Source organism: Sorex araneus, chromosome 1 (assembly GCF_027595985.1).
Source record: "Sorex araneus isolate mSorAra2 chromosome 1, mSorAra2.pri, whole genome shotgun sequence".
Lineage (NCBI taxonomy): Eukaryota > Metazoa > Chordata > Mammalia > Eulipotyphla > Soricidae > Sorex > Sorex araneus.
The window spans coordinates 152,485,806-152,509,749 of NC_073302.1; the positions used below are offsets into that span (position 1 = coordinate 152,485,806).

At 39.5% G+C, this 23,944-nt stretch overlaps 2 protein-coding genes and 1 non-coding gene across 7 annotated transcripts in view; 2 read left to right on the forward strand and 1 right to left on the reverse strand.

Annotated features, from left to right (window-relative positions):
• The first annotated feature begins 6 nt into the window (after positions 1 to 6).
• Positions 7 to 8,230, forward strand: NSA2 (NSA2 ribosome biogenesis factor). Its single transcript, XM_055124031.1, has 6 exons — positions 7 to 128; positions 1,869 to 2,056; positions 2,146 to 2,296; positions 3,939 to 4,118; positions 6,153 to 6,345; positions 8,001 to 8,230. The coding sequence occupies exons 1-6, from the start codon at positions 126 to 128 to the stop codon at positions 8,066 to 8,068; spliced, it is 783 nt and encodes a 260-aa protein (XP_054980006.1). The 5' UTR covers positions 7 to 125; the 3' UTR covers positions 8,069 to 8,230.
• Positions 5,700 to 5,827, forward strand: LOC129400884 (small nucleolar RNA SNORA66). Its single transcript, XR_008627951.1, has one exon. It is a non-coding gene; the product is annotated as a small nucleolar RNA SNORA66 (small nucleolar RNA).
• A 1,074-nt stretch (positions 8,231 to 9,304) lies between the features above and the next one.
• Positions 9,305 to 23,944, reverse strand: part of FAM169A (family with sequence similarity 169 member A) — a 63,500-nt gene continuing 48,860 nt past the window's right edge. For 4 of the 5 annotated variants that reach the window (XM_055123994.1, XM_055124017.1, XM_055124023.1 and 1 more), the window contains 3 exons: positions 18,567 to 18,723; positions 14,936 to 15,136; positions 9,305 to 13,483 (listed from right to left, as the gene is read on the reverse strand). In XM_055123994.1, coding sequence (XP_054979969.1) covers positions 12,935 to 13,483; positions 14,936 to 15,136; positions 18,567 to 18,723 — 907 coding nt within the window. In that variant the 3' untranslated portion in view covers positions 9,305 to 12,934. The remainder of the gene's footprint in view (positions 13,484 to 14,935; positions 15,137 to 18,566; positions 18,724 to 23,944) is intronic. The other variant, XM_055124007.1, reaches the window with a different exon arrangement.

The following is a 23,944-nucleotide window of genomic DNA, read 5'->3' on the forward strand; positions in this document are numbered from 1 at the left end:
GTGAAGAGGCCTCCCTTTCCTGCCGGCCGCGGCGTGCGAGTTGCTGGCGGGTCTTCTGCGACCCGTCAAGTCTCGAGCTTCTTGACGTCGGGGCGGCTGCGTCACGCAGCCCTGACACCGCCACCATGGTGAGGAGTTTGTCTTGGGCACCGGTCCCTGAAGCGTGTAGCGTTTGGAGGGGTCTGGGGGTGCTGGAGAAGGAGTAGGCGGAAGTTGGAGGGAATGAGGCTGGTGGCTCCCTCCCCCCCCATCAGGTTCTGTTGTGGAGTGAGTGGAACTTGGCTTTGCAGCACAGTGAGGGCTTTCCCAAAGCACAGGGGTTTACAAGGCAGATTTTTTTTTTTTTTTTGCTTTTTGGGTCACACCCAGCGATGCTCAGGGGTTACTCCTGGCTTTTGCACTCAGGAATTACTCCTGGCGGTGCTTGGGGGACCATATGGGATGCCGGGGATCGAACCCGGGTCGGCCGCGTGCAAGGCAAACGCCCTACCCGCTGTGCTATCGCTCCGGCCCCAACAAGGCAGATTTTTAAGCCCAGGCGGTCATTATTCCCGTTACTACCTCTTTAATGATGGAGAAACCAAAGGCACGCTTTGGCACCTGTCCGAAGGCTCCTGAATTGCAGAGCCGGCTGGTACCCTGCATCCGGCAGATGCTTGTGCTCATCGTCATCGACCGGCTGGGGGATAAACGGTGTATCTGTGGTAGGTTATCACAGTAAAACGATGGTGGATTATCCAGTAGAACTTATTCAGGGAGGAAGATCTAAGTACTGATCCACGCAACAGCAGAATCGCAAGAGCCTTCTGCACAGCGTAGCCTTAGGCGGCACACTCTACATTGCGTTTACCTTTCATTCCGAGAAAAGGGGAAACTGCAGAGAGTGTCAAATTAGAGATGAGGCAAGAGTTGACTTCAGATTGACAAAGGAGAGCTTTCTGGGGTAACGAAAATAATCCCTCATAATTTCAGTAGTTATAGAACTGAAACATTTGCCAAAACTTAGATCTGCCTATCTACATAACACTATTGATAATAACACGTGACTTAATGATAAGAATACACCCTAAGATATGTTTTATTACTCGTTCGTGCCTTGCAGATAGAGAATGGAGCTATCTGCACATGACAGAGAATGATATAGACAAAATCTTGGTGGTGTAGACCTACATCTGGCATTCTGGAATCATGTGTCACCAGGATATTCCAGGCAAGGGCACAGGTGGAAATTGAATAAATGATGGCCAACATGAGACTAGGAGGCCAACTGGTAGGACAGGAGGACCACAGGAAGGAAACAAGGTTGGAAGGACACCCACAGTTGGGAAAAGGTTGAGACATGGGTATAGACTATCCCATGCCTACAATGTATGATGTAACCCAGCATTTTCAACCTTTCGCCCCTGCAGGCCAGCCCCTGGCTTGCATCCCTGTGTACCAATCAGCAGTTATGTACCAAGGCAGTGGACCAGTGGTTTTCAACCTTTCTCCACCTACATTCCAGCAGTAGTCCATGACCTGGTGGTTTAAGACCAGTATAACCTACTCAGATGGTTCTGATATTCAGGAAAAAAAGATTATTTGGTAATCATATCGTACCTTTTGTGGTCAAATGGATTGGATTACAGTTCCTTTGAATGAACAATTTTCATTGAGGTTACTACAAATATAAACCCTAGTTCCCTATATGGTCCATAATTAAAATTTAATGTAGACCATGTGACTAGATTTTTTTCATAGTGCAAACAGTATTTAAGCAAGGGAACATTTGGATGATGCAGGGTTTTCTGTAAGTACTACTCGAAAAATATTTTAGAATAACTTACTAATTTCTTTTAACAATCATAAAATTTCTCGTATCATTATAGCCACAAAATGAATATATTGAGTTACACCGTAAGCGCTATGGGTATCGTTTGGATTACCATGAGAAGAAGAGAAAGAAAGAAGGTCGAGAGGCCCATGAACGTTCCAGGAAAGCAAAAAAGATGATTGGTTTGAAGGCTAAGCTCTACCATAAACAGCGCCATGCTGAGAAAATACAAATGAAAAAGACGTAAGTGATCCTGTCTATTTCTTATAATGAATTAACATTTTAAAATAGTTGTTACTAAGTCATCTTGATATTTTCTCCCTTTTTGGTAGTATTAAGATGCATGAAAAGAGAAACACCAAGCAAAAGAATGATGAAAAGACTCCACAAGGAGCAATGCCTGAGTATTTGCTGGACAGAGAGAGACAATCCCGAGCTAAAGTACTTTCCAATATGATTAAACAGAAACGAAAAGAGAAAGCAGTAAGTAATAAAACTGAAGTCATTATTCCCCTTTTAGAAAAATTACATTTAGATTTTGATGTCTTTATATTTTCTTTTGTTGAAGCCGACTGTTACTGTTATATCCATTACTTAGATGTCTTTGTAAGTTTCATTTAACATAAGATAAATTAAAAATTTGCTGTTTCATCACCAGCATATTTTATCAGAATATTTTAAGAAAACCAAAAATAACAAATGAATCTCAAATTCAATTATTTTAACAGCTCCCCATATTTGATAACTTCCAGGGCTGTGCTTCATAGTATAGATTATGTAATGAAGATACAACAGGTTTTTTGCCGCCCTGCAGTGCCAAAACTGTCTAAAAATTGAATATTGAAAAACATTCTAAGTGTTTTAACTTAAACGAACAAAACCCTCAGCACTTGGTGTCAAATTAGGCTAAATTCGAATGTAGATCTATTTTCTCAAAACAGAAATACATGGGCACTGTTAAAAAAAAAAACCCACAAAACCCACACACTGACAAATCTAAATAGCATAATGTGTGGTCATATTTAAAGAACTTGTAGTTTCCAGATGTTTTTTAAAACCATATAGTTTCCCCTGTTTCCTAGGAGTATGGAGTGATAACTACTCAATCAGAATGGTAAGACTATAGCACTGAAATAAATTTTAGGGATTGCTTGCTTAGCCACTCATTGTACTGATGAAGAGTTGAATCCATGAGATGTCAAGTCATAGTTCATGGTTAGTTACATACCTGTGAAATTCTGGAGTTGTTTCTAGAACCTGAGTCTTAGGGATAACTCCAGAAATCTTTCTGCCGCCTTGCACTGCTAGTATTTTTTACATTATAGAAAGATACTGAATGTCTTTTTTATATATATATAATTGTTATTATTTGAAAATCTATTCAGAATGGCAGAACAAATCTTTATTAAGGAACCAGAGAGATAGTACAGAGGTTAAGACATTAGCCTCATACATTGCTAACCTCTGTTCCATTGCTGGCACCATATACCATCCACCCTCAGCATTGCCAGGGGGGAGCCTGAGCACTGCTGCATGTGGTTGCCCCACCCCCTCCTCCCAGTCCCAGCCGCCCCCCCCAAAAAAAAAAACCCACACACAGAACAACAAACTATGGAGAGACACTTCGAGTTTTAACTATTAATTCTTTAGTAGTGGAGAGGTAATACAGCAGATAACGGGTTTGCCTTCTACGCAGCCAGCCTGGGTTCAGTCATTGGCATCCCATAGTCCCCTGAGCACTGCCAAGAATAATTCCCTGAGTGTTGAGCCAGGAATAACCCCTGAGCATCGCTGGGTGTGACCCAAAAAGCAAAAAATAAATAAAAAAATTCTTTAGTAGTAAGCACATACATAGCTTAGGGGAAAAGGTGCTACCTTATTATAATAGTCTTTGCCCATAACAAGATAATATGACTTTCAGCTTATATAAAGTTTCTCCAGGTACAATGTGAACTTAATTAGTTGCAAGTACTTTTGGGCTTATGAGGAGTTGGGTTCTAGAAAACAGCTGGGCAAAAAAATTTGAGTAGTTAAGTGAGTCTACTACTTTATACAAATTAAATGTATTGACATTATTCTCATATCATTCACTTACAATATCCATTTTAACTGCCGTCTTTTTTAGGGAAAATGGGAAGTTCCTCTGCCCAAAGTTCGTGCCCAGGGAGAAACAGAAGTATTAAAAGTTATTCGAACAGGAAAGAGAAAGAAGAAAGCATGGAAGAGGATGGTTACTAAAGTCTGCTTTGTTGGAGATGGCTTTACACGAAAACCACCTAAATATGAAAGATTCATTAGACCAATGGTAAATCTCTTGTGTAGTAGCACAAGTGTCAGCTCCAAGTTGTGAGACTTAGTAGTTATAATTTCCTAGTTGCAAAGATACCACAAAAACAGGTTGAAGACATTTTTTAGGTTATTTTTGTTACTTTAAATTAAGCGTAAGGATTGCTTACCAGTTTTCTACTACCATCAAGTATCTTTCGACTTAAAAGAGTCTGAAGTGGCAAAGAATTTGCTGACATACATTGTTAATCTTGACTTGTAAACATGACACTGGACTTAATTTTCCAATTATTTTAATTATTCAGCAAGTAATCCATTACATGTCTGACATCTGTTAGTCAGTTCCAACAAGGCCAGAGAAATAGCTGAGTGCATGCTGGAGGCACAGGGTTTGAGTCCCTGGCACCGTGGTTTCCTGAGCATGACCAGGAGCAACCCCCATCACATAGCTGGGAGTACCCCAGGTATGGCTGAAAAAAAGCTAAAAAAAAAACCCTAATTTCTAGCTCAGTGAAGTTAGTAGTATCATAATTCCTTACAAAATACTAATATGCAAGTCATCAAAGAATAAAAATACGGTATTAATTTCTGTGAACAACAGTAATGGTCAAAACACCAAATATATTTGAAAATGTTTATTTGCAATAACCCTTTAAAGAGACTTGAATGCTTTTCCTTGGCCAGAGCAATAGTATAGCAGAGAGAGCATTTGCCTTGCACTTGGGTAATCTGGGCTCCATCCTTGGCATCCCAAATTGTCCCCTGAGCACTGCCGGGAATAATTCCTGAGTGCAGAGCCAGGAGTAACTCCTGAGCATTTCTGGGTGTGGCCCCAAAACAAAACAGCAAAATACTCTTCAAGTGAGTATTAGTCTGCCGAGAAAAATAATCTAGAGGAAACTTTTCAGTGTTATTCCAGTTCTCCAAGAATTTTCTTCTGAAAATGTGAAGTAGCTTGTTTCTATGAAGTGCTACTGAAATACAGCCATGCCCCTTCATTCACATAGCATATTTTTTCCTGCAGAATTTAGTTTCAGTGGAGACCACATGACCTGCAAAACCATTTATTCTCTGGTGTTTACACATTATTTTGTTTTCACATAATAATGGGCCCTGTTTTTTAACTAAAATTTGTTCTGACTACATTTAGTAGCCTTACAGTTCTACAGAGAGAGAATGTTCTAGTCCGGTCATTCATTATGAGTTAATTAGATTCTGAAAGGTTACAAGCCTGATTAGTGATCCTGTTACTAGGAACCTGGTGTATCATTTGACCCTCACTCCCAGTAAGAATTAAGAAACACCAAAGACTCTGGGTGACTGGGTGACTCTGGTTTCTATCACAGAGACCTCTCTTGGTTCTAATTTGTGATCAGTGTTAGTCTTTTTATAATATAGAATTTCTTTTGTATCTTGTGAAATTACAAAGCAATCTTTTGTAATTAAAGTACTATTAAAAAAGAGCCTACCATCTGTCCCCATCATGGAAGTATAGACTTAGAATCAGGAATATTCACTTTGATTCCATTCATACCATTTAATTTGGAAACAACTCAAGCCTGCTGAACCCTGTTTTATAATTTTAACAAATACAGGATATGTACAAACTTGATCACGAACTCTACATGATGTTGCAGAAGTGAGAGAATCCAAGTTTTTTAAAGTAACTGAAGTGATAGAACTGGATTAACTTCAGATTGAGGTTGTCTCTTCTACTGCAGGGTGAAAAACAAACAGGGTTTTGAAAGATTATCATGTTTAAAGAGATGTTTTGAGCCCCTGTAAGTTGCATGCCGTGTCATAGCAGAGTAGCGACTGGACAAATCAAAGTATGAAACTGGCTAGCACAAACTTTCCAGAAAGACATGCTTGGCTTTATTTCCCCTGGTATAATAGCTGAGGTTTTGAGGCTAACAGAATCCACTGTATTTTATTTGACGTTTTAGATTAACATTTATCCCTTGTTTTTTGGAAATACCTGGAAATGATAAGCAAAATGTATTACTACTCACCATTTTATATTTTGGACTCTAAACATTGTTCTACTTACTAGGGTTTACGTTTCAAAAAAGCCCATGTAACACATCCTGACCTGAAAGCCACTTTTTGCTTGTCAATACTTGGCGTAAAGAAGAATCCCTCATCTCCACTCTATACTACTCTGGGTGTTATCACCAAAGGTACTGTCATCGAGGTGAACGTCAGCGAGTTGGGCCTTGTCACACAGGGAGGCAAAGTTATTTGGGGTAAGTAAATTTGTTCTAGAAGGCTGCTACTAATTTACAGTCCTAACAGGAAAATGCCTTTCAAGTTGATAGAAAATACACAATAAATTTATTTACGAATTGAAGTTGGATATGATTTAAATCTGATTGAAATCTGTAGGATTTTTTTGGTAGAAAAACTAATGCTCTTTAATTTTAGCATGTTTCAGTTGTAGCTAGGGTTTTTTTCCTTTTTAGGTCACACTGGGTGGGTGATGCTCACGACTTTGGCTGAATGGCTCTGCATTCAGGGATCACTCCTGGCAGTGCTCGGGGGACCATATGTGATGCCAGGGCTTGCACCCGGGTCGGCCATGTGCAAGGCTAACGCCCTTCCCACTATACTATCACTCCAGCCCTATAGCTAGATTTTAATGCTTTTATTAAAGCATATTATGAGGGGAAAAGATAGAGTTGAAGTTAACTTGAAATTATAGTTGGAAGATGAAAATATGAACTATGAATGGGGTGTGAACTAGGCATATATAAAACATTAGCATGTTATTTTAGTGACTAAAGCCAAAATTATGTCACAATTTTATGTTCTGTTCTTTTTGTTCTCTGCTGTTAGTGCATTGTTATTATTAGTTTAATAAAGAGAACCTCTGTATTTCAATGTTCTTTTAAACGGAAAAATGAGCTGGAGCAATAGTACCTCAGGCAGGGTGTTTGTCTTGCATCTGGCTGACCCGGCTTTGATCCCCAGCATCCCACATGGTCCCCCAGTACTGCCAGGAGTGATTCCTGAGTGCAGAGCCAGGAGTAACCCCTGAGTATTGCTGTGTGTGACCCAAAAAGCCAAAAAAAATAAAAGGGAGAACATACCTTCTATCATTTTAATGGACATCCTCCTATTACTTCACATTGACTAATCTTAACACTGTTTACTGACTTGAAACTCATTTAAAATGCTGGATTTGGGGGCCAAGGGAGATGGCTCAAAGGGCTAGGGCATGTGCATTGCTCATGGGAGCCTGGGTTTGATGCCCAGTACCACAGGATCCCCTCTTGTGCACCTCCCAAAGTGTATCCCTTAGCCCCCAGAAAAAACCTGATGCATTTTCTAGTTAGGATTTATGGGGAGGGGCTGGAGTGATAGCACAGTGGGTAGGGCGTTTGCCTTGCACGCGGCTGACCTGCATTTTGATTTCCAGCATCCCATATGGTCCCCTGTGCATCGCCAGGTGTGACCCAAAAAGCAGGGGGAAAAAATATTTATGAGAAAATCAGCAATACAGGTATAGCCACAAATGTACTTTTTGTATAGTTCTCTAAAGAAGATAATTGGTAAAAATATACAAAAATAAAATTTGAGGGATCAGGGTCAGAGAAAGTGCAACAGGCTGAGCACATACATTATATATGGGAGTGGGGGGGCTGGGTTTGATCAACAATGCAGTTTCTGGAGCACCAAGATGCAAAGCCAAGTCCACTGCCAGTTTGGCCCAGAAAACAAAAACTGAAGGAAAAATAAAAATGATCAGAGCTCAAGTTTGGGTGGTTTTGTAAAATCATTATTTTCTCCTATCCCTCCCTCATTTTTTCCTATGCTGATACTTTAGTCAAAGATGATACACTTTGAAGCTATTTTTTGTTAGCTAATATCTCTCCCCATTTTTTTCCCATTTTGTTCTCAGGAAAATATGCTCAGGTTACCAACAATCCTGAAAATGATGGATGCATCAATGCCGTCTTACTGGTTTGACAGCAGCTTATGCAAGTAACTCCTTATACTCACGGAAGACTACATCTCAGTCAGGGAATCCACCAGTGACTACGGCCAAGGTGATATCTGCAGTCATCAAGAAAAAAAGCATATGATACTGCACAAAACATTAAAGTGGCCTAGGCCTAGTTTTCTTAAAAAGTTATCTTTGTTTTGAGTTTGCTTAGCATAAGTTCCTAAGACTGAACGATTCTAAATGCAATTACAGAAACTGTCTGCTTCATCAGTCTATATTCATGAGTGGGTACTTGGCAATGCAGATTTGTCATTACTGGAAAAGCCAGTGTACTTAAACTTTAATAATTACAGCATCACACAGTATCATTTTGTTTATAAAGTTCTTACCGTAAAAGTATACGAGTTCAGGAGAACTTAAATCATTTAACCTCTTTCATTTCTCGATAGAATCGATAGAATGTCAGTATATTCATACTGTTTCCCCCCCCCATTTGTGACATATATAGTACCTAGTTGGAATAATATTTTCTACTTGGAACTTCAAAAAAGAACCCAAATAGGGGCTAGAAAGTGGCTCACTATGAAATGTATGACCTAATCAGAATTTGATTCATGACACTGCAACAACAACAAATGTATAGCTCTGTCCCAAAATGGTTATACTTTTCTTCATTTTAAACTTAAAGAGTGATATATACTTATAATTTTTGATTAGTAAAAATTGGTTTAAGGGGCCAGAGAGGTAATACAGGAGGTAAGGCACTTGCCTTCTGTGTGACTGCGGTGACTGCAACTGTGGCTCCAATCCACCATTGTTAACCACATAAACACAATACCACAGACCACACAAGTACCACCAGAGGTCATGACTCCAGGGCACAGAGGGACGAATAGGTTGAGCTTCTCCTGGTGAGGCCAAACTCCCTGCCCCAACAAAAATGGTTTAAATCCAAGTTCCATTTTTAATGAAAAACACTGTGGAAGTCTTTAAAATGAAATTTACTTGCAACAATTTGTATAATATTAAATAGATGTGATTCTTTTAGAATTGTCACTTGGTCAAAGTAGTTTTATATTTAAGACTGAGTTTTAGAGTTTCTGATATTACACATCTATAATCGTAGTGTTTAAAATTTTTAAGTGAATTAAAACCAGTGTGATTGTGCTTTTACACAATTATTCAGCATCTAGACAAATTTAGTATCTAAACATATCTTCAGGAAATTCAGGGAAAAGAAAAAAATTTCAAAACACATATCAGGAAACAATCACAAAATATAGGTTTAATGGCTACTTTTAAACTCAAAAGAAAAAAAAAAAACAAGAAAACAAATAAAATTACCTTAGTAAGACTCGCTTTTCTGAATACGGTAACATCTTTCCTAAATTCTATAAACAAGTTTTAAAACACAGAGACACTTAAGAAAAGCTAGTTCCTTGGAAATGACAATCCAGTATGATACAATTCAGGGTGACAGAAGACCATTCTTACAAATAGATTTTACCAAATGATTCTGCCACTAATAGAAACGTGTGGTTGACTTAAATTTCTAAAGGTTAAGAAGAGTCGACTAAAGCACTGGTTACACTACAGAACTGAAGTTTGCTTATTTTTTTAAGACCAAAAATGATAAATTACTGTTTTGTACAAAGAAAGCACGCAAGTGGAAGCACATTTGTAATGACACTCAGGAAAAACAGTAACGCCTTAAACACCATGTTGCTCTTATGGACATAAAGAGCAAAAATTTCTAAAATACTGTAATACAGATGAGTAATGTTACTGGCAATCCTTTATTTACATTAAGATGTTTCAGTTTGCTGGTGTGACCAAACCTTAGGAGGTAATCCTCAAGGGTGAAGCAGAACATAAGAGCAGAAAATTAGATAAAAGACTCAATTTGATGTAATCAAAAACTTCCAAGATATTTGTCTAAAATCATTTAAGGTAAAGGTTAAACATTATTTTTCTGCACTTATTAGAAATGCCACGATGAATAGACATTTTTGCTTTAAGTGGAGGTCACATCCAGCAGTGCTCAGGGCTTCTGGCTCTGTGCTTAGGGATCACTCCTGCAGTTGCTTGGGGGAGGTATGTGGTGCCAGAGATTGAACCTTGTTCAGCAGCATGCAAGGCAAGCGCCTTGCCTATAGTACTAGCTCTTCAGTCCCTTGAGACACATTTTAAGGAGACAACTGGCATTCTATTTGATTTTGTTTTAAAAATTATTAGATCTTCCACCTTAAAATCTGTAGAAGAGCTTTTAAAAATTCTTAAATATGCTTCTTGTTGCTGTGATATCTAATAATTGAGAGAAACTTTTAGTTCCTCATTTTAAAGGAACTAACAGTTTCCTAATAACTGCTTTATATTACACACACAGGAAAAAAATACTATATACATAAACTAAAATAAACTTTCTCCACAGACTTCAAAACAAAAAAGTCAGTTCACAAAGGATAGAATGTGACTAGACATTCAACAAGTAGGTGAGCTGGTGGAAGTCAGATTTGAGTTCTGAAAGTTTCTCTAATGCTGTACACACTCATTAAATTTTAGATTCCCTTTTGAGGTGAATGTTTTTTTACAAATGTTCTATGTACTGAGTAAGGAACTCATTGAAGATGAAAATTATGGTCCTTCATGCACCTTTTCTTTAATATTACAAACTCCAAGATAGCATTTTCTGTCAGAATACCTAACTAAAGGTTATGTGTTGAACAATACATTTTGAAAGGGCTAAAAAACAAGCCAAAAAAAGTCTAACAAGTGTAAGTTTATACTGTTTGTCCTTGGTGATCACACATATAAGAATAACTGAACATTTCTCTTGTAAACTCAACAACTGTGTTCATGCATGAGGAATTGTCAGTGAGCTCATTCTTAAACTTCACCTTTTTAGGAAGTATTTTAAAGAGAACTATTCAAGTAAATAGTGAGTAAATTTTAGGCTTTTTTTCCAACCTCAAGAAAGTAAAAATGGAATGGCGAAGACTTACTAAAACTTGCTCTGGTTCTTCAATTATGGGATTAAGTTTCTCACAAAATGTAGAAAAGAAAAACTGGCATAAACATTTGCTAGACACACTAGAGTTAGTCATTATTATTTCACTTAATTGCAGTTGTTGGGGGAAAAAATGATCAAAGTGCTTCACTTTTCATATTAAGCCAAATAGCCTGAGTGATAATTAAGAAAAACACAAGGGAATATAAGTATTCAGAATTTTACATGTTTTGCCTGCTTAAAGATTTATAACTCAACCAACTAGATGTTTCTAAATAACCAACATCCATCCCTCTCCCATGCACAAATTTAATGACATCACCTGACTACAGAGCGGTCAACTTTGAACATCAATCCTTAGCTCCTCAAATCATGAGACAAAGTCATGACACATTTTTTTTCCATGTAAGGACCAAGCTGTTTCTGAAACAGTCTCAACAGTCTCAAAGCATTCTCCACATAAGTGTAAATTTAAGTACACATAATACTTCCAAAGAGGAGTTCTGATTTGAGATTCTCTTTGGAGTCTAATAGCCATTTTTAAAGTAAGTTACTATTTAAAAAAAAAAATAACATTTTCCCCACTTAGGCAAAAAGGCCTTTAATAAGGCAAAACAATGCACAGATACAGGCTAGCTTATAACCAACCAGTACTTATACATCAAGATTGAGCAAAGTCAAAGGGACAACTATAGCCTGTCTGATGTAAGCACTTAATGACTATAGCTCCTACAGCAGGTTTACTTCTGCTCACACGGTGGAGGGCAGTTCCAAGCCTACCCTAAAAATGGATGTCAAGGGTATAAGCTGGCAGGTAGGCAGATCTTTTGACAGGAATCTTTCCGTGAGTTAAGGCAGTGGATGGAATCTAAAGAAGCTGCAATATTCTAAAAGGCAGTGAGAGTTTCAAAGAGAAGCCTTAGGAAAAGGTCTCAGACACCTAAAAAGCTCATGTTAATTGGGTGAGAACAAAGGTGCAAGCCCCAGTTTTATTGTTCTCATTACAAACCAGACAAGACCAAGTTAAACTGTATTATGAAACTGTAATGTTCACCTAATTAAGGAGAAAAATATACTCTTTAAGCTTGTATCTGTAAATACAGACACCCAAAAAAAACCCAAAAATGATAGAACAATTTTCAATGAAAATACAATTTTTTCATATCGGTGCCTACATGCCAGAGTTAAATCTTTCTCGGTACTCTCAGATGTAATAGAGTGAACTGCAAGTAGATTGTATGCTTACTTGTTCACATAAAAAGTGAATTGGAAAAAGATTTTATGCTTACTTGTCCATATTCCTTCAACATGAGGTTGAAGGAAGAAACTACATCTACTGTATCATCACTGAACCTTTGACCACAAATTTCTGAATCTGTGCTCTCATTAATTGAAGTTATATTTATTCCACTTGCCTGACTTTTTGCTTAGGCGTGCCTACACTTTTTAGAAAGGAGACTAATTTTGATATTTAAGATAAAACATCTAGAACCTTCACCAAGTTTACTATTAAAACCTTTAGTATAAAAGAATTCAATGATCCCTACAATTATTGGAAAGTCTATTACTTCCATGGTTTTATTAAATTTTTATTTTTTGAAATATTAATGGTTATATATCTACTGAAGAAAAAATATATAGTATGATCTGGTTTCCCAAAATTGAAACATGGCTAATAAAAATTAAAAAATTGTATTTACACAAAATAGCCTGAAAAAAAAGAATGGTGACTCCTAGGTCCTAGGGGAAGAGGAAAACTGTATCATAAATAAGTTCAATTGAAATTCTGGAACTTTTTGTCCTGTGCCCCATGCTATTTATTAATTACCATTATTTTTAAAAACAATCATGTTACAAAGATTTACTGTATGTATTTTCCCACTCAGATCAGCTTGGCTTTCTTCTTAGCAGGTCCTTTGTGTCCTTTCGCCTTTCTTCTTAAATTCCGCCTATCTACTATGGGTATTTCCACTTCTATCTCCTCTGAGCTGCTATCCACGGCTTTTTCTGCTGACTGTGCGAACTGATCCAATTGCTCAGAAGATGCTTCCGACTGCTCCTCAGACTGGCTCTTCTGTCCTGCACTCTGTGAAAATGGCACATCTTCAAGTTCCACCTCTATCAAAGAACCCTGAGGAAGGGCAGCTGGTGTGTCCTGGGGCTCAGGCACCGCCTCCTCACCCTGGTCTTCCAATGAGGAGCTGGTCTTCAGGGGTACGTTTTCAGAGACTGGTTCCTCAGGAAATTCAGCTGTGACGGAGCTTGGAAGGCCACCATCAGCTCGTTCTTCATTTGGGACAGAAGCAACACTGTCTGAACCCCCCGAGTGCACTTTCTTTCTGGAGACTAGTGGCGCTTTTTCTTCATTGTGTCCCTTGTCTTCAGATAGGCGTTCATCTAGCAACGTTTCTGAGTCAGCTGTATGGGAAACCTGAAAACAAGAAACGTGGTGAACAAATAAAACTATTTCGATACAGTTCTTACATAAGTTACTCTAAGATATTAGCAGGCAAGGACAGTGAAGGGCAACCTAAAGGAATTGACTCATTATTTCTGTTCTTCGAGTACATACATCAAATACAACCCAGTTTCTTAAAAATTCTCTCCTGCTGCTTCTGATACATGAAGTACTTGTTTTAGAAGGATGTAAGAATGGTATTTCATGCTAAAGACATCTTCAGATTCATGTCAAGTTTCTTTAAAACCATGGGTCAATTCAAAGTTACTAGTTTCTTAGTGTCACTGGAGACAAACACCAGGACTCCCTGGGACCTGATGCTGTGTCACCCTTAAATCTGTTAGTGTATTTCATTACATGATATGTGAGGCAACAGAAATGTGATTTATTTATATAAGACACTAATACGATGCTATATATTTTGCTTTTGGGCCTCACACAGCAGTGCTCAGGACTTACTCCCTGGTTCTGCACTCAGGGATCACTCCTAGGTGGCTTTGGGGTCCAGTTGGGGCACCAGGAATGGAACATACGGTGGCCATGTGCAAGGCGAATGACCTGCCCAGTGTACTACTACTCTGGCCCAACTAAAGTTTTTTAATCTTGTAACATTTAAAAATTTTTGATTTAAAAAAGAAAACAAAACCAAGTATTCCCCCCCTACTAATCTGTATACTGAGAACAAAATATAATTACTATATTGGCTATATACTAAGCATAAGGAACTTAAGTATTTGGAAAATAAATGCTTTTATCCACTTTTTCTAAGCCTTTCCCTTATTCTACCAAGTAAAAGTAAAACTTATTATTACGCATGACAGATAACTGAATAAGGCTTATAGAATTTTACTGAGTCATTTTCTCTTTTTTTCTTTTCTTTTTTGGGGGGATGTTAAGGCACATTTGGTGGTGTTCAGGGGCTACTCCTGGCTCTGTCATCAGGTGTTATAACTGGCAGTACTTAGGGGTCCTGAAGTACTATGGATCAAACCAGGGTGAGCCACATAGAATCCAGTACCTTAACCCCTGTACTATCTCTCTGGTGCCTAACTGAATTTTCTTCAGAAACCAAATTACTGTGAACATCTTTCATGAGAGAGGCCAGGGGCATATACAAGGACCTAAATTCAATACTGGCCACCACACGGCAATCTGAGCACCACCAAGTATACTCTGGAGGCCCTTGAGCACAGCTGGTGTGGCCCTGATCGCACCCTGGAACCACCGGGCCCTGGCCCTGATATCAGGGAGTGGGTCTCGGACCCCGTGGGCCTAGCCTAAGTGGCTCAAAAATAGATGTCCCCCCACTGAAAGACTGACTATCCATGCTAAAGGGGGTGGCGGACAGAAGAACAGGGATTTGTGTACCATCTTCCCCCTCTTTTTCAACTATAAAAAAAAATGAGGTTCTCCCTCGCCCCTTACCTTATCCTGTGCAAGAGCCTCAGGAGGTTTTGAAGATTCTATCACCGAGGGAACAAGATTTGTGGAGTCTTCATTGGAATTTAAAGACTGCAATTTTAGCTCTTCTAACACTTCACTAGCAGAGTCTTCCTCTTCAGGTATAAGTGAAGTCTTTAGTGTGTCATCCACGACCTCACCGTTCAGAGGTTCTAACTCAGACTCCTATGCCGTCAGAGGAGAACAAAGTCAGCCAGGAGACAGCAACAGACTACCTGATGATCCAAGCAAGGCGGGATCATTCTCAGTCCTTATTTGCCATGCACCAGGACTCAAGACACAATCCACGTTCTACAGCATACCTGAAGGAATAGTCTTACAGGGGGAAAGGAGAACCTCGCAAGGCAGGGCAGGCAAAAAAAGGATCCCTAAGAAGCTCCTAGAGCTGTCAGCTCCTGGAGAAACAGGACAGTGTCAGGATGCTCTGGAAGACGAAGTGTGGGTCTAAGGCTCAGAGAGGAGATGCTGCCCCCTTCTTGTTCTTCTTTCTGATAGGGCCATCGTGGAAGGAACCTTCTGAGTAAAAAGGCACCAGAGAGAGTCTAGGTTTGGTGTCAGCTCTTCAGAGAACTGGAATATCAGCTGTTTGACACTCGCAATCCCTGGGAGGAGTTGACCCTGCCAAGCAAAGGAAAGTCTAGCAGTTCTGTGTGAGAAGCCGAGTTGGGTCCAGTCTCTGTCTGAGAGAAGAGAGCTCCAGTCTCTGTTATTTCACTGTCCAGTCAGCCCATGATCAACTTTGAACAATTCTGTTCCTTACAACACAGGAAACACAAAAAAGAAACCTAACAGCACATATCCTCAATTTCTGAAACTGCTCCCAAAGCTTATCTAGTCATAAGACTTATATTTAATGTTTAATTGTGTGTGAGAGAGAGAGGGGGAAAAAGAGCAGGAGAGAGGGAGGGAGAGGGAGAGAGAGAGAAAAACAATGGGAGAGGGGGAGAGGGCGAGATGGGGAGAGGGAGAGGGGGAGGGAGAGAGAGAGAGAGAGAGAGAGAGAGAGAGAGAGAGAGAGAGAGAGAGAGAGAATGAGTGTAGGTTCTGGGACAGGAGTAAGGCAGAGGAAAGAAGTGTGGCAACGCCAAGGGCCATGGTGCAGCTCAGGCCTAGACCTCAGCTGACCTGAGGGATCAGATGGGCCCCGCAGGCCCATGAAACACCAACTACTCTCTAGTATGGCTGCAAAGGGGGTGTAAAGTGTGCACACAATCAAAAACCCAGGGCGAGTACTGGAACCCAACAGGTGATGCCTCACAGTTCTAATTATTCCTAGTGACAGTCCCATAATTAGAGAGCATGTAATCATGTTTTATTACCAAATAACAAATCAGAAAAAGTAGTAACTCAAGTGCTCAGAAACAGATTTGTCAGGGTAACACGGTACCACTAAAAAAGGGACAGGTGTTGGAACATTATATGACTGAGACCCAATCATTAATAACTTTGTAACTGTATTTCACTATGATTCAATTAAAAATTTTAATTTAAAAAAATCATGTAAGGAAGGTATTTCAAAGGTTTTTTGAAAACTGGGTTTTTAAAAAATTTTAAATGGAAAAAAAATTTTTAATGGTGTTGATTCGTTACTGGTTTACATGAATTTGAGGAGTCCTGCTTCATACTTATACATATAAGATCCATTTCACCTACCTAACACCAAAGTTATACTGAGATCTGAGACCTAGAAAAATAATCTGGCCATGCAGCATACTAAAAAGATTACATTCCAAAGGGAATTATTATAAATCTCATGAAAGAAACAATGAAAGGAAAGAAATCAGAAAGATATAGCAAATGCTTTTAAAAATTAATTTTTTTAATAAAATTAAGCTGAAACTGAAAAAACTCAGTTGTCTTGTTTTAAGTTTGAGAACACAAGGAAGATTCAGACCCAAGAAGACAAGCTGGACACACAGGTCAGAAGTCTGGAGTTACCGGCCACTGGCAAAGAAAGGGTAGCTGGGCCTGTAGACTGGATGTATTTTGGAGAGAGCAGAAAGTAAAGACCCAGATCTGTCCACAGTAAAGACCCAAGTCTTCTAAAATGTCCACAGTAAAGGTGAAAAGGCAGGGAGAAGAGTCAAGAAAATAAATAAGACCAAAAGTTCACAGACATGCAAAGAACCCAGGATGGCTGTGATCTAAAGCCAGGGGACCACAGAAACAATCTTGAAGAGTGGACAGCAAGTCCAACAAAGTAAGAAATGTCACTGGAACTGAATGGAGGGAGGTATCACTAGTGATCTGGAGAATATGTGTTCATATTGAACTGTTAGATGAAAGAGGTCACATTAAGTACATGGAATATAATAGTAGTTTTTTGGTGGGAGGAAGGTCGGGTCATACTCTGCGGTGCTCAGGGCTTACTCCTGGCTCTGTGCTTAGGGATCACTCCTGGTGGTGCTCTGGGGACCATATGTGGTGCCAAAGAATCAAACTAAGGTATAAGGCAAGTGCCCTTAACCCCTGTACTAGCTCTCTAATCCATCAACCTTATAAAGTCAAATCTGGTGTGGGTCCCAAAACAAAACAAAACAAAACAAAAAACCTTCAGGGCAAGAATAATAGAAGTAGTTGATAATTTGTAGAGTTTAGATAACTGTGTTTTTTTCACTGACCAATATTTTTATATACTACCTTTGACAAGCGAATGTAAGTAGCACTATAGCACTGTCCTCCTGTTGTTCATCGATTTGCCTGAGCGGGCACCAATAATGTCTCCATTGTGAGACTTGTTGATTACTGTTTTTGGCATATCAAATATGTCACGGAGAGCTTGCCAGGCTCTGCCATGGGGACAGGATACTCTCAGTAGCTTGCCGGACTCTCCGAGAGGGACAGAGGAATCAAACCCGGGTCAGCCATGTGCAAGGCAAACGCCCTAACCACTGTGCTATCACTCCAGTCCAGAAAGTGCATTTAAAATTGAATGTTCCAAAATTATTGTGCGATTTTGTTTGCTTTTCATAAATAAAACAATAAGACTAAGTGTCTTATTGTTGGCTGGCTACTGTCAATAGACATCAATAATTTATAAATTAAATCTAATAATCAGTATAATGAATATATTATAAAGTAAATTTGAGGGTTTAACAATCACATTCTTTGTGTTACTTATGCATAATTTATTATTTTACATTTTAAAATAAACTAAATCATCTTACTAAAAAAAATCCACTCTTCTTTTTCAATATAAATAAAATTTTATAAATCCATTTGAAATACAGAATGAAATTTTTTATTATATTCTCTCCCCCAAATGGTATGCCTGACCTCATTAAAAGATACATTTTTTTTTTTTTTGCTTTTATTGGGTCACACCCAGAGATGCTCAGGGGTTACTCCTGGCTCATGCACTCAGGACTCACTCCTGCCGGTGCTCAGGGGACCATATGGGATGCTGGGAATCAAACCCGGGTACAAGGCAAATGCCCTACCCTCTGTGCTATTGCTCCAGCCCCAAAAGATACATGTTTTTAAACAACAGTTGCAGTTTTCTCCAAGACAGATATTACTTTTTTCTCGCAATACATGATTAAGAAAGTTAAAGCTGAGTTTATTTTCAGTCGGTGATTTCTTAAGGATCTTATACCTTCTCATCTGCTTGCTTTTCCAGGGGTGCCTGGGTTTCTGGTGTTTGCAGAGCTTCTTTATTAACACTTGCCTCCTCACATTCAACCATGCTCTCTTGGAATTCTTCTTCTGTGATTTCTTCTGAGCTCTCTGATATATGAGTAGTGGATTCCAATCTAGAAAACAAAAGAAAACCATTCTTACTTGCATTACTAAGGATCAACACAAAATTTTATGGTCTCTATTACCAAAGTAACACTTTAGAGAATCAACTAAGTATTGTTCACTCAATGACTTCAAATTTTACCATACAAAGTCTGTAAATGTCTTATCATTAAACTAATGTCTTATCATTAAACTACATTAAACTACTAGGGTTGAATAGGAGTTAATAAAATTTTCTTTTCCTTTAGGAACGATACAGTCACCTCCACTACTGTAATAAAAAGCAACCAAAATTGACATGTAAACTAACTTGTGTGAATGAGTTACAATAAAACTTTATATAATAACAGGTTGTCTTACAATAAAACTTTAATGATAATAATAGGCTGTCAGCTAGATTTGGTGTGCAGACTATAGCTAGTGGTTGGTCCTTTGGACTAGAAAAATAATCTCCTTAAACTTTCCTTGTTGAGTTTCTACTTATTCTTAAAGCCCTTGGCCGAAAATGACATTTTTTCCACTGCCTCACCCTCTTGAGTCCTCAACATTATGCGCTTCTTTTGTATCCTCACAGCCCTCTTTGCAGTGCTCTTAATTTGTGTCACAGTATAAATTATATATATTAGAAGCCACTAGGCAGGGCTGAAGAGATAGTACGAGGGGGAAGGCACTTGTCATGCACACAGCTGGCCCCAGTGTGATCCTGGCACTGCATATGGTCCCTTGAGCACTGCCAAGAGTGATTCCTAAACATGGAGCTGGGAGCAAGCCTTGAGCACTGCTGGGAGTGGCCTAATTCCTGCTCTCCCAAAAAAGAAACCGCTAGGCAGTCAATGCTTAGTGGACAAAATGTTATTTTGTTCTTCAGAAGTTCTGAGTATGCAAACATTTAGTCTTACTGTCTATGGAAAACAAAACTGCACAATAATTTTAGGACATTCAATTTAAATGCACTATTCCTTACATTCTCTTCTCAAAAGTAGTATATAAAAATATTGGTCAGTGAAAAAACCCACAATTATCTAAACTCTTTACAAATTATCAACCACTTCTATAATTCTTGTCATGTAAGTTTTATTTTGTTTTGGTTTGGTTTGGGGTCCACACTAGACAGTGCTCAGGAGCTACTCCAGCTTGGTACTCAATTTGCGAGGTCACAAGGACCAAACTCGATCTCCTGCAAGCAAAGAATGTACTCCTGTCCACTGAGTACTCTCTCTAGTCCCCAACACTAAGTTTTTACCAAAATAAACATTTACATGCTTAATTACCGAAATTTAAAATTAGTTACATAATAAAATTAGCATGCCTACAGAGCTCTTTATTTGAGGGAAATAATTCTAAAACTAAAATAGTCAAGCTAGCTCCTAAAAACAATAGGCATGTAAAGTCGAAGGTATAAAATCAATACCTAAAAGTCCATGGCTTTCCTATACGCAAATAATGACAGAGAAGAGAGTGACATGAAAAAAGCAATCCCATTCATAATCATGCCTTAGAAAATCAAGCATCTTGAAATCAGTTTAACTAAGGAGGTAAAGGACCTGTACAAAGAAAACTGCCAAAAACACTACTTTCAGAAATAAGAGGACACAAGGAAATGGAAACACATCCTCTGCTCATGGATTGGGAGAATTGTAGCACTGTTGTCCCCTTTCATTGATTTGCTCAACGGGCACCAGTAACGTCTCCATTGTGAGACTTTTTGTTACTGTTTTTGGCATATTGAATACACCACGAGTAGCTTGCCAGGCACTGCCGTGCGGGCAGGATACTCTCACTAGCTTGCCAGGCTCTCCAAGAGGAACGGAGGAATCGAACCCGGGTCGGCCATGTGCAAGGCAAATGCCCTACCCACTGTGCTATCGCTCCAGCCCTGGGAGAATTAACATTGTCAAAATGGCAATACTTCCCAAAGCATTATTATATAGATTCAATGCAATCCTTATAAGGGTCCCATCACAGTCTTCAAAGAAATTGATCAAGTACTACTGAAATTCATATGGAAAGACAAGTCCCCATAAATAGCTAAAACAATTCTTTTTGGAAAAAAAGATGGGAGGCATCACCTTCCCCAATTTCAAACTCTACTACAAAGCGGTAATAATTAGAACAGCATGATACTGGAACAAAGACAGATCTGCAGACCAATGGAATAGCGTTGAATATCGTTACACATACCCTCAAATATGTGATCATTTAATTGTTGATAAGGGAGCAAGAAATATAAAGTATAGCAAGGAAAGTCTCTTTAACAAGTGGTGTTAGCCAAACTGGACAGCTTACATGCAAAGAAAAAAAAAAAGAGGGCTCAGACCTCTACCTAACACCATGCACAAAAGTCAGCTCAAAATGGATTAAGGACCTCAACATCAGACCAGAATCCATAAGGTACACTGACAACAAGGTCAGCAAAACCCTCCACAACACTGAAGCTAAAAATATCTTCAAAGATGAAATGCTGGGGCTGGAGCAATAGCACAGCGGGTAGGGCGTTTGCCTTGCACGCAGCCGACCTGGGTTGATTCCCAGCATCCCATATGGTCCCCTGAGCACCGCCAGGGTTAATTCCTGAGTGCAGAGCCAGGAGTAACCCCTGTGCATCGCCGGGTGTGACCCAAAAAGCAAAAATAAATTAATTAATTAAATAAATAAAATAAAAAATTTTTTAAAAAAAGATGAAATGCCACTGATCAAACAAGTGGAAACAGAGATAAACAAATGGGACTATCTCAAACTAAAAAGCTTCTGCACCTCAAAAGAAACAGTGACTTTGTATCTGTAGATACAAAGACTATCTACAGAACGACAGAGGATATTCACCCAGTGCCCTTCTGACAGGGGGTTCATATCAAAGATATACAAGGTACTGGCTGAATTCTACAAGACGAAAACATCCAATCCCATTGAAAATGGGGCCATGAAATAAACAGAAACTTTCTCAAAGAAAAAATCCAAATGGCCAAAGGCACATGAAAAAATGCTCTTCATCACTAATCAAGGAGATGCAGATCAAAACAACAGTGAGATACCATCTCACACCACAGAGACTGGCCCACATCCAAAAGAACAAAAGCAACCAGTGTTGGTGTGAATGTGGGAAAAAAGGGACCCTTCTTCACTGCTGGTGGGAATGCCAACTGGTTCAGCCCTTTTGGAAAACAGTATGGATGTTTCTCAAAAAACTAGAAATTGAGCTCCCATTTGACCCAGAAACACCACTTCTGGGAATATATACCGGAGATGCAAAAAAAATACAGTAGAAACGACATCTGTACTTTGTATGCTTATTGCAGCACTATTTACAATAATCAGATTCTGGAAACAACCTGAGTGCCCAAGAACAGATGACTGGTTAAAGAAACTCTGGTACATCTACAGAATGGAATACTATGTCGTTGTTAGAAAAGATGAAATTTGCGCATAAGTGGATCAATGTGGAGAATATCATGCTAAATGAAATGAGTCAGAGCAAGAGGGACAGATACAGAATGACTGCACTCATTTGTGAAATATAAAGTAATATAATAGGAGACTAACACCCAAGGATAGTAGAGATAAGGGCCAGAAGGATAGCTCCATGCTTGAAAGCCGGCCTCACATGCTGAGGGAAAAGGCAGTTAGGATAGAGAAAGGACCACTAAGTGAATGATGCTTGGAGGGCTCACGTGGGATGGCAGATGCGTGCTGAAAGTAGACTATGGACCAAACATGATGGCCTCTTAGTACCTGAACTGAAAACCATAACACTCAAAAGGAGAGAGAGAGTAAAGAGAGAATGTGCTTGCCACAGAGGCAGAGGTGGAAAGGGGTGGGGTGGCAGGAGGGATACTGGGAACATTGGTGGTAGAGAATGGGCACTGGTGGAGGGATAAATAATCATCGTATGACTGAAATGTAATCATGAAAGTTTGTAAGTCTGTGACTGTATCTCATGTCATCCAAAAAAAATTAAAATAAGGTGACTTTAGGAGTTGAAAAAATCACTTGTATCACTTGTCGTTTCGACAAGTGATTTGCTCGAGTGGGCGCCAGTAACATCGCCATTTGTCCCTGTTGCGTGCTAGTGCAGCCCAATGATATCTGCTTGCTCCAGGAACAGGAAGAGCCTCAAATCGTTCATTCAGAGATTTGACGAAGAAATCTGACCATCTAGTTGGTGGGCGGCCACTCGGTCTTCTGATGTCCCGTGGAATCCAGTCGGTAACAGCTCTACTCCAGTGGTCGTCTCTGAATCACATTACATGACCGGCCCATCTGATTTTTGATGCCTTGGCAAACGAGACAGCGTCCCTGATTCTTGACCGTCGACAGAGGTCAGAACTCCAGATTCCTTCTCTCACTTGAGTGAGATGTGATACTCCTAGCATAGCTCTTTCGATTCCTCTTTGGGATACCCAAATAGTGTTCTCATCCTGTTTGTGTAGGGCCCAGGTCTCTGAGGCATATGTTAGTGCAGGAAGAATGATGGAATCGAAAAGATGTGCCCAGAGTCGGAGGTTCTTCGTCCTCTTAACCACTTCTTCGATGCTCTTGAAGGCATTCCACACTGCTCTCTTCCTCCTGCACAATTCTGGTGCCAAGTCGTTCCTCATGTTGATTTCTCGACCAAGGTACACATAGCTGCTGCATTCGGAGATGTTCGTTCCATGGAGAGCAAACGGAGCTTCAGGGACTAGTTCGTTTTTCATGAGCATCATCTTGTTGAGATTCAGCTGCAATCCGACCTTTCCACACTCGTGGTCGAAGTCGGCCACCATTTGTGCTGCTTTGTAGGATAACATAGCCTCAGTAGTTTAGGTTTATTGGGTTACTCCCGTTACAGTGCTCCTATTCCTCTTTGTTTATTTGTAGCTTCTTTCTTAGTGTTCTGTTGACTTGTAAATAATGTTTTTCTCTTCTCCTTGAGTCCTTTGCATAGTTTATTCAGAGCAAGTCCTTTTTGTATGGACACAGGAAGACTTAACAAATGTTATGCTTTTGTAACCTGGGAATCATTTGACTCTACATGATATTTTCCTCCAGGGCATCTGTTCTCTTGACCTAAGCCTCAGCTGCCCTTACTTCCTAGCACCCCCAAAGCACGGTCCCGACATGGGACAAGAAGGACCCAGGGCAAGCGGTGAGTTGTGTGCTACCCTGGCATCAAGATGGGCCTGGCCAAAGTGCCTAATGCTTAACTATAAGTTAAGAGCTTGATCATGGACAAATGCTGTCATGATCCAAACAGTG

Excerpts from the sequence above, each read along its gene's own strand:
- NSA2 (XM_055124031.1), top strand. Across the intron at positions 2,057-2,145 it reads AAAATACAAATGAAAAAGAC|TATTAAGATGCATGAAAAGA; the intron begins GTAAGTGATCCT and ends CCTTTTTGGTAG. Across the intron at positions 6,346-8,000 it reads GGGAGGCAAAGTTATTTGGG|GAAAATATGCTCAGGTTACC; the intron begins GTAAGTAAATTT and ends TTTTGTTCTCAG.